The sequence below is a fragment of the Hydra vulgaris genome, chromosome 08 (assembly GCF_038396675.1).
Source record: "Hydra vulgaris chromosome 08, alternate assembly HydraT2T_AEP".
Taxonomy (NCBI): domain Eukaryota; kingdom Metazoa; phylum Cnidaria; class Hydrozoa; order Anthoathecata; family Hydridae; genus Hydra; species Hydra vulgaris.
The window spans coordinates 16,458,689-16,472,500 of NC_088927.1; the positions used below are offsets into that span (position 1 = coordinate 16,458,689).

The 13,812-nt window shown below is 28.4% G+C and overlaps 1 protein-coding gene across 1 annotated transcript in view; it reads left to right on the forward strand.

The window, feature by feature from the left end:
- Positions 1 to 13,812, forward strand: part of LOC100213476 (transmembrane protein 184A) — a 34,947-nt gene that overhangs the window by 16,018 nt on the left and 5,117 nt on the right. Inside the window, exons 4-5 of the mRNA XM_065803185.1 lie at positions 3,416 to 3,491; positions 3,679 to 3,770. Coding sequence (XP_065659257.1) covers positions 3,416 to 3,491; positions 3,679 to 3,770 — 168 coding nt within the window. The remainder of the gene's footprint in view (positions 1 to 3,415; positions 3,492 to 3,678; positions 3,771 to 13,812) is intronic.

Sequence of the window (13,812 nt, forward strand, 5' to 3'; positions counted from 1 at the left end):
TGTTTGTTATTAGCGCGACTTGTTGTTAACAATCGTCAGGATGATTTTTAAATTATTGTATCTTTTATATAGTTGTTTAGATTTTTTTAAATAGGCGTTATTTCTTAAACATGATTTTTGTACCAGTATTATAGAATGTTATATTTCCTTTTTATAAAATATTATATTTAATTTGACTAATGTTCTCCTGTTGTATGAAAGAGCTAAATAAAATTAATATAAAATGTTAAAAAAGATTTTTATGGTGAATTCTTTTATAAAAGGTCGCCTTCATTATATATTCTGGATTTTACTAATTTTTTTTTAAGCAATAGATTTTTTTTTTTTACATTTATGTAGGCCGTTAAGTGTTTTTTTTTTTTTTTTATCGAAATGATGTTATAATTAATAATTAATTTGGATCAGCAACAGTATAAAGTATCTCTATATAAAGTTTGCAACTAGAACAAGTAAGTCTAGTCACTAGTGGAGCATATTTAGCCCTAAACGACTAAGAGAAAAGTAGTGATTGATTTTATTCGATAAAGTATTAGAAAACTATTTATATTATTTTGAACAGATGTTAAGTGTTATAGTAGGTAATTAAGAGACAAAAGTGGGAACAGTATATCTGTCTAGTTACTAAATTTTTTTTTTTCCTATATATTTATTTTGTTTTAGAAACCAGTCAAAATCATGACACAATTATGCATATTTTATGAATATTTTATGAGTTCGCAGAATTAAGAATATTTTATGAGTTCGCAGCTATGATGCAGTTTTTCATTTTTTTTTTTAGTTTATATGGTTTAATAGAGTTGCTCGTTTAATATTTAGTTTACATTTAGTTCATTTAGTTTAATGCAATTCTTTGTTTTATCTTTATATTATAACTAACTTTTGTATATTTTAGTACAAGTATTTGTTTTAACTTTAATTTGGTTTGATTTATATGGTTATTAATAAAATAATTTGTTTTGTATTTAGTTTCTACTTAGTTCAATTTATATGGTTTAGTCAGTTCTATATTCACTTTATACTTTATACTAATTTAAACATTTTATTAAAACTATTTTTTTAGTGTTAAGCTTATATTTAGTTTAAACAGTACGTTTTACTGTAAATATTTGTTAAATATTAAATTTATATTTTAATTAGGTTGTGTGGTTTTGTGACGTTTTTCATTATATTTTTAGTTTATTTTAATTTAAACAGTTTATTAAAGATTGTTCATTCTAGGTTTTGTTTATATTTAAATTAAGCGTTTATGGTGTGGTGCAGCTGTTCGTTTTATATTTAACGCATATATATTTAAATTTAATTTACATGGTTTATTGGAAATCTTCTTTTTATATTTAGTTTGTTTTATGCGTTTAGTGGGAATATTTTTTATGTTTAATTTTTTTTAGTTTTAATTGATATAATGCAGTTGATTTCTTTAGTTTAAAATTAATTTATGTTTAATTTGAACAGTTTAAGCCCAAAAGTTTAAATTTGATACATGGTAAAAGTAGGTTTTACACTTTCAACCAAAACTTTCCACTTACCAGAAAAATTCAACAGAACTTGTGTGTTAAGGTAATAATCTGGATTAATAAATGGATAAATTTGGATGAAAAATTTGAAATCTGATTGGATGGCAGGAATAACAACTATAAGTAGTTTAGCTGTTTAATTTATTATCGGTGTGAGTAATTGTCATATTTTTATCAATAAATTTTGCAGAAAACAATACAATTATAAATGATTGCCATTGTTGTGGTAAGGATAATACGATAAACCAATTAACATAATGTTACAAAATTCCTCAATTTGTTAGACATAAAATACAACAGCAAGCAGCAGTATTATAACAAACAACGAAAACAAACACATTATAATAAGGAAAATTATGCACAGAAATACTTAAAGAAAGAGTATAAAAATATATCAGCATTGAATAAATTTGTAAATTATGAAGTATAATACATGATTCTAGTCAGGAAATGGATATAATATTAACCCTTATTAGGATTCAATACTCTGGTATGTGATGCTTTCATTGTTTTAATGCTCATTCCTAGAAACCCCCATTGGTTATCATCCTCAAAACAAGCAGTTTCAAAGAAATTTTTTTCACTTTTAAACAGCCTCCCTAATTTACTTCCGTTTTCAAACTATGGATCCGCCCTAGCAATGATTTTAGAATGATTCATTTTGTCATTTGTTCTTTCGACATGTCGAAATATGAACCATAAAAATGTAAAAAACATATTACACTTTTGTTGCAGTTATATATACCAATTGCCTTTTTCCATAAAGCTGCAGTTAATGGATCTGAGTGTAATCAATAAAAGGATATATGAAAACCCAATATGTTTGCATTACTACGGCACTCAATAACAGAGCAAATTGTAATTTTAAAGTTCGATTTAAAATTTAAATTCAATAAAAATGTGAAGTATGTATTTTTGTGCCCTTTTTATACAATTTATATCTTGCATAAAATCCAGCAGCTTACTATTAATTAATTCAATAATGTTCATATTTTGGTAATAATTTAATAATAATAAGCCAGATAGTGATTTGTTGAAAATCCTCGCAGCACACGAGGAATTTTCAATTGTTTATAAATTGTTGTGTTATTGGCATTTCTCAAATCATGTCGTAATTTAAAGTGTGTCATATTAAAATCTGTCTCTTATCATTCTATGTTAAAAAACTACTGGAATTAACAAATGCAAGTTTTGCAATGAACAGTTTCAACAATATTTTATATCGAATAAATTAAATATAAAATACTCTTACATATTTTTATATCAAAATCTTGATAAAGATTTATACTTACTATTGTTAAAAACAAGTTGGCTACTCAAATATCAAAACCAGTTTATTTTTAAATTGTAAAAAAAAAAATATGATATCTTGAAAAGATTTTTATGATGATGTCATATACCGAAACTGTTATGAATTAAACACACATGAAATAAATTATCAAGTCTGCAGATTGCAACTAACATTATACAGACTCGTAGAACCAAAAAAAAATGGAGACAACAAGCTTCGACTAAAACAACAATTTGAATTTTATTGGTATGCATTTATTATTTAGTTTTATTCAAAAAATTTCGCCCAAATGTTTTTTTAAACATATTCTTTAATATGAACACAACTTGTCTTGACACTTAGGAATCCCTTTAAAAACTAGATTAGCAAACAGTCTTCGCGATGGTTTTTCTAAAATTTAATTTAATTTATAAAAATAATTTTAAAAATTAGGAATAAAATTGTTAATTTATTTTTATTTTATTTTTTCTAAAAATAATTTTCCTAGGATTGCGGCAACACTATAAATAATACCTGCTATCTCAGGACAGCCAAAATTCTTTTCTACTTTTTCATATAATTTTATCGGTTGTTAACTTATTTTTTAGAACTTCAATTACTTGTAATTTAGAGCATCTTATTTGATGTGCACATGTTGTTTATCTGGTAAAGTGTTGAGCATTGAGTTTCTTAGATTTTGTAAAAAGGTACTTTAATCTCTTTTGTTTTATTGATTGATATTGTTTCATAAGTCTCTCTCTCTCTCTCTCTCTCTCTTTCTCTCTCTCTTTATATATATATATATATATATATATATATATATATATATATATATATATATATATATATATATATATATATAATATATATATATATATTTGTTTATATTTTAAGGCCGCTATTCAGTTTTGTATAATGAAACCTGTGATGGCTGCTTTGATACTAGTGCTAGAAGGAACAGGCAACTATGGTGATGGTGACTTCAGGTTGATTTTTGTTCCTATTTATTTATATTGATTCTCAAAAATGTTGAAGGTTTAATTTTTTCAATAACAACCAACTAATTTTTTTAATTTTTATATTTAAGACCACACAAGTAACTAAATCGCTCACTTAATTATTTTAAGTTTTTGTTTTTAAAAAGAAAAAACCAATAGTAAAAATTAAAAATAAAAACTTAAATAATAAAAACTAATTTCTCAGCCGTCATGTTACATCAGTTTGGTTTTCAAACTTTCAAAAGCATTTTACATTCAGAAAAAGTTTGCTCTACTCCAAGTAATGTTCTCACTAACAGAATAACTTTGATGATGGACCTGTAAAGCTTTGATGTTTTATATTAGGAAGTTTGTATTAAAATAAAACATCAGGAAAATCAAATTAATTTTTAGTATTTAATATTTTTGAAATCATTTTACTTTTTTAAGAATTTAGGAAGTTTTTTGCTTTTTTAAAATAAAAAATTTTCCTGTAAAAAAAAAATTTTTGAAAATATTTTTTTACAGAAAAAAATAATAAAGATTGGTTTGACACCAATTTTTATTAATGTCAAACACAAAATAATGACACCAATTTAATTCTAAAAAAATAACTACATTATCTTTTGTAAAAACTAAATTTCACATACTTAATATATAAAAAAACAAACTAATAGTTGTCACAATAACAGATTATCATGAGTGTGAAAGGTCTTGGGTCTTAAGCCTCACTATTTTTGGGGACTACTACTTTCAGGTTGTTAGTCTGTAGAATAGGCTTTTCTGGTATGGTTCATATTTTGTTGTTAAAAGATAGATAAATAATAAAAAAGAGTAGTTAAAAACCTCTACAAGTATTGCATCATGTTGTAATATTAGTACTAGTGCTCTCTACACATTTAGTTGCCTAAGACATAATTTTGTGAAAATTGTGTTTTTGTTAATATTTGTAGATTAAGTTAAAGTATTGATTTTTTTCAGAGAATGTCTAGAAAGAGTAAGTGTTACCACTCTACCAGAAAAACGAAATTCCAAAGAACTGATTTTTGAGAAAAAATCTAGACGAATAAGAGTTTTTGGATCACTTAGGAATAGTCACAGAAAAAGGATGAGACTTAATTGAATGACGAGTAACATGAGAATGAATTTTAGTAGATTGTACAAAAGACACTAGCTTTAGAGTAATACTTATAGTATTATAGATAATTTGATAGATAGCTATAGTATTTATTATAGATAATTAGATAATTCTAGTATTTGTAGAAAAGAGAAAGAGAAGCAAGATTAAGACAATGTGATAGGTCGGAGGTTGGTTGCAAGAACAAGTCCAACTATATTTACGTTTTTGCACTTTTTCTAAAAGAGCATCATTAGAAGATTTGCAACAGTTTTATAAAATGACAGATTTATAGATATAAAAAATAGAATCCGAATGGGTGAAAATATTTGGGTTTTATCTGTATTAAAGTTCACCAGCCACTGTAAGCCCCATGCTGTAGCAGAAGTGAGATCCTTTTTAAGCTCAAATGCCACCTCCAAGCAATCAGATAGTGTTGGCTTCTTTCATGAAAAGATTTAATGGTAGTATCATCAGCAAATAATGCCACCTTAGATGTGTGAATATCTGGAATATCGTTAATGTCAATTTAAAAGAGTAAAGAGCCAAGGATTGAACCTTGAGGAACCCCAGATGTACAGATATGAAGAAGAAGTTACAGATATGAAGAAAAAGTTACAGATATGAAGAAGAGTGCTGTCCATCAAAGGCAACTTTTATACTATGATTGGAAAAGAAGGATTCAATAATCTTAAAGATGTTACACTGTAAGAAGAAAGCTTATGGAAAAGACCAGCATGCCAAACTTTTTTAAAAGCTTTAGAAATGTCAAGAACAATAACCTTAACCTCTTCACCTCTATCTAATGCAACTTAGAAAGAGCATGAATTCTAGAGAAAAACTAAAAAGCTCAGGTTTTCTTTTTTTTTTTTTTTGGTAACATTTTAGGAATAATCACCATGGTTACAAAGAATTTTTGCAACTGTCAATAATTTTTGTAGGAAATACTCCTCCAGGTTAAGGTGGAATATCTTTTCTTACTCCTGGTGCTATGCACCAAGCATGGTAGATGTCAAAAGCATTGTGCTCTATTAAAATCTATTTTTTTCACCATTAATTTTATTTAACAAAAAATGAAGAGAAGAATCTTTTATAGTTTTCGATTTTCTCAGTTTTATTTACATGGAAATTTGATTTTTAGCACTGATTATGAAATTGAATAATTTCAAAATGTTTGACAAAGAATTGGGTGAATCTACCATAAAAGCCGTTTTAGGACATTTATGGTATTTAACTGAAGACTTGTGAGTCTCTCATTTTTCAGTAACAATGTTGATAACCAAAGAGATAATGTTGATTGCACTTGCGAAGCTAGCCAAAAAAACCCAGGTTAAAAGGCTAGAACTTTTGCTCTTGACATATCTAAAGCTTTCAACAAAGTTTAGGATGCTGGTCTTCTTCATAAGCTTGCTTCATATGGTGTATCTGGGAAAGTTTTTGAGATAATCAAATCATTTCTTTTTAACTGCTTTATTAAAGTCATCCTCATTGGCCAATACTCTTCTTCATTTCCAGTAACTTCTGGGGTATCTCAAGGTTCTATCCTTGGTCCTGTTTTGTTTCTTATCTACATTAAAGATTTTCCTGACAACCTTACATCTAAAGTAGCTCTTTTTGCTGATAACTCAACTTTATACTCCTGTCTTGACAAAAAGTCTTCTGTTTTCAATTGCTAAGAACAGGCAGCTGATCTTGAATCTGATCTCACTTCTGTAACAGAAGCTGGCAAAATTAGTGATTTGGAAATGCTTAAAAAAGTAACTGCTTTGTAAAGAAAATATGACAAAATAGAAAAAGGATTTCAGTTTTAAAGCTGTTAAATGCAAGAAGAAACTTATTAATAAAGTTTCTCACTAAAAAACCTTTTTTTTTTTTTTTTTTTTTTTTTTTTTTTGAGTCGCATTTTACAAATAAAAAGTATTGTTATTACATGTAAAATATGTAGCAACCATCATGCAATGGCATTGAAACCATCATGCAATTACATTGAAAGTCATATAAAGCATTGTTTTATATGACTTTCAATGCATTTGCATGATGGTTTAGATTTAAAATCTTCATACCATCAAAATCTTGGGGAAAGCCTGGCTTATGGAAAACCTGACTTATGGAAAAGTCATGAAAAATTTAGGGAATTTAAAAAGCTAAACAAGATTTAGAATTTTTGATTGGCGAAAGGGGAACAAAAAATATGACTATGAGAAAAAGAGGCGCAAGGTTTGAAAACAGCCTTATGAAGACCATGCAAAAATAAAATAAAAAAGAATGGATAAACCTATGATGAACTAGATTCATGATATAATGATCAATACAAATGACAATGAAAAAAATGAAGATAAAAATTATAAAGATTATCAGGAAAGAACAAAACTATTTAAAAAAATTTAAGCAAGTTGTTAATGAGTTTTAACAGCTGCAACAGCTAATTCACTCAGGATCGATGTTGGGTGTACTAAAGCATTACTCTGCTGTTCTGGTTTCAGGGACATCACACTACACTGATGAAAAAGCTTTTAAGTGTATCTTATTAGGTGTATCTAAGTGTATCAAATCAAGTGTATAAAGTGTTTTAAGTGTATCAAATCGAGTATAGTGTATCTAGTGTATTAAATAGTGTATCTTAGTGTATTAAGTAATAGTGTATCTAAGTGTATCAAATCAAGTGTATAAAAAAAAGTGTTATCTAAGTGTATCAAAATTGAATAGCTTACAGGAACTGAAAAAGTAAAAAAAAAAAAAAGAAATTTGGAAAAATGCATAAGAACATTAGTTTTTATTAGTCTAAACAAGAAAACAACAGTAAGATTAGTTTTTGTGCAAAAGCCACTTCACTACTGATGTAACTGCAGAAGTTATAGTATTTGATGATATTGATGTGAGTGAAAAAGGTCTTTTCTAAAAAAAATTGTTTATGAGAAAAGATAAGAGAAATGAAATAACAATAAAAAAATGACAACAGAAACTTTGGAAAAAGTGGATTGATCGTTCTTGGAGAGACCCCTTCTTCAGGAAAAATAGTGTGGAGGAAACCTGGAGCTTGTCACAAGGTTATATTTTGTGCTTTCAGAATATATAGTATAATGACTTTAATATACAGTTGCAGGTAGTAAGAATTTGATGAGGAGACAAAGGCAGTCTGAATTAGCTCTGCAGATTCCTCTTAATTGTTAATATTTCTTACTCAAATAAATATAAAAACTTACAAATCATATAACAAAAAATGATCTTGTTTTTGTTTAAATATAAATAAAGGTATAAGCACAAAAGAATGTAAACTTAAAAAATGTAAAAAAGAAATTTATATCAAAATTAATTCTTACTTTTATCCTGTATGGAAATGAGAACTGAAAAGTTCTCTTTTTCAGGTCAGGTCAGGGTTAGAATCATCATGATCTTGATCACCCTGGTACTGTTAGTAAATAATCCAGTACACCTTGCTTTATCTACTCACAAGTTTTTACTAGTGTCTCCTTGGTAGTGTCTATGCAAAATTTTCTATCATCTCCTTAGGCTAGCTGGTATTAAGTTTACCTGCATTCTGCTCCCAGAGAGGCTGATTCCATTGAGAGCTTTAAAAATCAGAGTATTAACAATGACATGTTGCACATGGAAAGTATTTCTGTTAGTGGTTTTTTGTGCATTGTTAAGGCCAAATATAAAGTCCTTTGTTACATACACTATCTATGTTTGGGTGTGATACACTATCTATGTTTGGGTGTCATACACTATCTATGTTTGGGTGTCATACACTATCTAAGTTTGGGTGTCATACACTATCTAAGTTTGGGTGTCATACACTATCTAAGTTTGGGTGTCATGTATCTAAATTGTCTAATCATTAAAACATGAATAAAGTACCTAAAAATATTTAAAAAAAAAACAACTGTTAACACTAAGAAAATTATTACCATCAAGTTTTTTTAATCGTTTAAAAATTATCATGTTCTTCAAAGTGACTTTTCCTCAGTGGAATCTAACCTTTTAAAAAATAAATAATCTAAATTTAGTTTAAAATTAAATTTCTAAATCTAAAAATTAGTCTAAATTTGGTAAATTTTGACTAATTTAGCATTAGGGTGTCCAAAAAATATATCATAAATCAAATTTTAATGTGTGTAATACTACACTTGTCATAATTTTATCCATAAAGGAAAACAAAATGAAAATTAATTTTTAAGCTCAAGGGGAAGGTTATTTAGGTGAATTTACTTTTATATAACAATTTATAATAAATAAATTTTGGTTTAAAATTGATTTTTATCCGAGTCAATTTTTATTTATGTTTCAACAAAAGCATGGCTAACAATAAAAATAAACGATGCGTGTTTTATAAACAATAAAAATAAATGATGCGTGTTTTATAAACAATAAAAACTAATGATGCGTGTTTTATAAACAATAAAAACTAATGATGCGTAAATTTAACTTAAATCAATATATAGTTAAAATAGAAATCAAGTTTAAAAGTTGTTTTTAACTAAAAAATTCATCTAAAACACAGGTTTGAACTTGTATATAAAACTTATTTACTATTTTTTCATTATTAGTTGTATACTATAATCCTGATTCAATCAACTACAACTAAATGCATCTAATGCGGATTTTTTAAATGAAATAAATTGGTTTTAGAAAATGTCTCTAGACATAAATTGTCAAACTAATTCACTGAGAACAGATATTGGTGATGCCTCAAAAGCTACAAGGAAGAGGAGACAAATTTATTTGCTAGAGTTCCCTTTACAAAGTTTTGCCTCTAATTTTAACTTCCAAAAAATAAAGAAATGCTTAGAAGGTATTACTGGCCTAATCTCAAAAAAACCAATAGGTAAGTCTGTAATTAATTAACAAAGTCATTTTTTACATGTTTAATCTTAAATTTTTAATGTTTTTGTTTTTTTTATTTTTTCAGCGAGTGTGCAGAGAGAACACCAAGCAGATAATTACCAGTGTCTGTATTCTGAGAGAGCTTGTCAATTTATAGGAGCAGGCTAGGTTTAATGATGTTTTCATTGTGACAGAGCAAACTATCAAGGCCAGAATCACCAAGAAAGTCAAGGAATACCACACTTTAAAAATGCTAAAAACACTAGAACTACCAGAGGGTAGCTACAAAAAGAAGGACAATAAGTTTTGTGAAAATGCTCACAGGGCACAAGAAAAAGTAATTAAGATGTCTGAGAAAATCCAAAGACACAAAGATAAAAATAAGTAAAAGGAGAGTAACTATTCGGACGGTGACTTTTCAAGCACAGATAGTGACAATCAAACCGAATGCTACACTATATTTACCTCCAGCTAAAGTCCAGAAAAAACAGAAAAGGTTTCAGAGTGACATCAATGTTTGCTTTCAGTTAAGTATGGAAGATATTCTTAACAATTAGATTCCAATTATGATCAAATTTGTGATTGGAGTCAGGCCGCGTATGTGTCTTTTGTCTTCTATTTACAAGGCTGGTGGAGTTAATATTGATATTATGTCGATATCAAGATCAACTCTAAACAGGAAAACTCATAATGATGTGGAGTCTGAGGCACAAATAGTTAGAGAGGTAAACATAGATAAGATAAGAGGTTTAAAAATTGTGGTACATTTTGATACCAAGGTTTTGAAGAGATATGATTGGGAAAAAGGAATATCTAAATATGAGGATAGAATAGCTATTATATATCCTCTTGGCATCTTAAAAATTGAAAGCTCCAAAGGAAGTGATCAAGCTATTGCAATTCAAACTATGCTTGAATACAATGAAATGTCGGATCAGACCATCGAATTGTGTTCTGATACAACATCCAGTAACACTGGTAAAAATAAAGGTGCCGTAAGCATTATTATTTCCTATGCCCTTAAGAGACCTGTTTTCTGGTTAATGTGCAGACATCACATTTGTGAAAGACACGTGGCTCATGTGATGAAAGAAATTCTTGGTCCAACAAGTGGTCCCAGCAAGAAACTTTATGTAATTCTCCCAAAACTATGGCCACAGATTTATGAAGATGTAAACAATTTTGAGAGAGTTGTAAAGTTTGACTGGTCTCAAGATGCTTTCAGGCCCGGCTCATTACTGTTCAAACTTGCCTTGGATACTAAAGAGTTTTGTATCAGCACTTCATAAGAATACTTTCCAGAGAGGTGATTTCAAGTATCTTTGTGAGCCTCTGGCATTTTTTCTAGGAGCTGTGTTATCGAAATTTTTATTTAAACAGTCTGGAGCTCATCATGAAGCAAGATTTATGGCTGACTGTATATACTTACTGGTTATTCAGATGACTCAAATGTACCACCCTGCTGATTCCGAGACAGTTAGAAAAAATACAATAAACCATCTGAAAGCTGCAACCAACTACATTGTATTTTTTCATGGACTATTCTTTCTAAAAAGCCCTAATGCTTCTCAAGTACCTTCAAATGATTTAATGGCGTTCAATATTGCTTTTCAGCTACAAACAGTAGACGAGTTTAAAGAATTTGCAGCAATAGGAAAGATTTTTTACCAAAGTCTTACGCATCATGCTTGGTATCTGTCTCCGCAACAAGTAATTTTTGCTCTTGCTGACAAAGATCTGAAAACCGAAGTTAAGACCAACATGTTAAACAAGCTGCTTTCTTATGATATCCCAGAGTTAAAAAATCTGATTAGAAAGAGGCCTAAAACCAAGGTTAAAATTATTCCTACATCAAAATTAGAAGACTTTGTCAATGAGCAGTCCTACCTTTTTTTCTTACTATTGAAGATCTCTAAGAAGGAAATTCTGCTATGGTAAAAAAAAGGCATTGAAGCATGTGAAAATGAGGAAGATTCCCGGTCTTTTAATTACTTTTCAATGTGTGTAAGAACACTTGTAGTTGTATATGACCGTGCAGAACGCCACATTAAGTTTATTCAAAATTTCATTAAGAGAACACACAATGAAGATAGGCTTCAGGATACTCTCCAGGTATTTTGTTCAATAACATGAAATATAAATGTGATTTTTAGTTGTTATTGATAATAATGATTGTTAATGTATAAATAATACTTTTTATAAATTTATGTATTTGTAATTTAGTTCAGAGGAACCGGCAAAAGATTTCAAAGAACGCTACAAAGAAAGATCTTAAAACTATTTAGTTAAATATTATTTGTATTAATAATGTTGGTTTATGTTGTATTACAATATCATTTTTTGATGTTTGAGAAAAATGTTACTCTGTTTTCTTTTGCTATAAAGTTTGACCCCCCCCCCCCTCAATTGGGGGGGTTAAACTTTTTATTGCTCATAGTTTTCGAGGGTTAAAAGATTTTTGTGACAATTTTAAATTTTATCGATGAATATAGATTTAGTTGAGAATAGTGAAAAATAATAATGTATCAACTTATTGCTCTCACATTTGGGGCAGTTGTAGTTAAAATTTTAGGGCTTTTTTGTTCCCAGGCTCCAATCATTGCAATTCTTTACAAAGCATCCTTATTTGACATAAGTATAAACCTATATGTTTGGAGTTTGTTCTTTGTCTGAAAGTTAACTTCAAACGTTAAACATGTGCGCCTGCATTCTTAGAATTATTTGCTGTTCATTTTGTTGCATTTAAAACAAATTTCACCTTAAAATTGATGATTTAATTTGTAAAAAAATTCACTTGAAGATTTTACGAAAATCATATTTGTTTGTTTAACACGCGCCAATTTTTTTGTTTGTTAAGGTAACAATTGTATCGGAATAATATGATTAAAGTCATTTTTAAGTCAAATTTTACTTAATAAAATAAAATTCACCTAAATAACCTTTTGCTTTAGCTAGAGACTTAATTTTTTGTTGTTGTTGGTTTTTTTTGACAAAATGATGCCAAATGCAGTGTTCCGCATATCGAAATTCAATTTATGATATATTTTTGGGACACCCTATATTAGCATTGTTAGTGTTGATGGCTATTATCAATAGACTTTAATATTCACTTGGTTAGCCTGCGCACTTTTCTTATGCATTCTATTATCACACATTTTGTTACTACCTTAAGGTTGACTGGGATTTATTTCATGATTTTTTTTATGTTGGTCCTTGGATTGCTGTCTTTTGTCTTTCTGCCAGAAAATGTGCCTTCTTTATAGTCTCCTAGATTCGAACAAACATGGAAGCTTTTATTTCTCCTAAATTTCAAATCAAGTCTCACTATCCTATGGTTTTATCCTTTTATCTTCACTCTATCCTATGGTTTTATCCTTTTATCTTCACTCTATCCTATGGTTTTATCCTTTTTGTTTAGCTTCTAATTGTAATTGTTTCTTTCATATTTTTTCACAAGAGCAACTCTCTATAGAACAAGTGTATTTTTATTTTTGTCTTTTGCTAAGCTTCATTATTCTCAGTTTACTAACTCTTGTATTTTACCTCAGAAGTTAGGTTCTAAATCCTTTTGAAAAATCTTTAAAAATGTCAACAAAGGCCAGTCAAATATTCCATCTCTCTTACATAATGGTGAACTCTTTAGTCTTTTTGCTAATATTGGCAACATCTTTTAATCTTTAATAAACTTATATTATTTTGTCTTGAGTCTAGTAGCTTATTCTTTTACAAATACCAATTTCTATTTTCTTGTTTAACTGTTAAAGCAGTAAGCTGTTATAACAGAAAAGTTCTATTGCGTAATGGAAGCTGTGTGTAAAGAGCTGTTGCTCAAGTTTTTCAATTAAGTCTAGCTTCTACGAGACTTGATTTAAAATCTTTCCCAGATACACTATAAACTTGCTTTATAGTGTATCTGAGAAAGATTTTAAAGGTATTGAGTCATTCTTTTTAACCACCGTTTTAAAGTTGTCTTTGACAGACAACACTTTTCTTTATTTTCAGTAACTTCTGGGGTTGTTCCAATGTTCCATCATCAGTCCTGTGTTGTTCCTTAACTATATTAATTATCTTTCTGAGAGTTTTACCTCTTAAGACTGTTACTTATAAAGT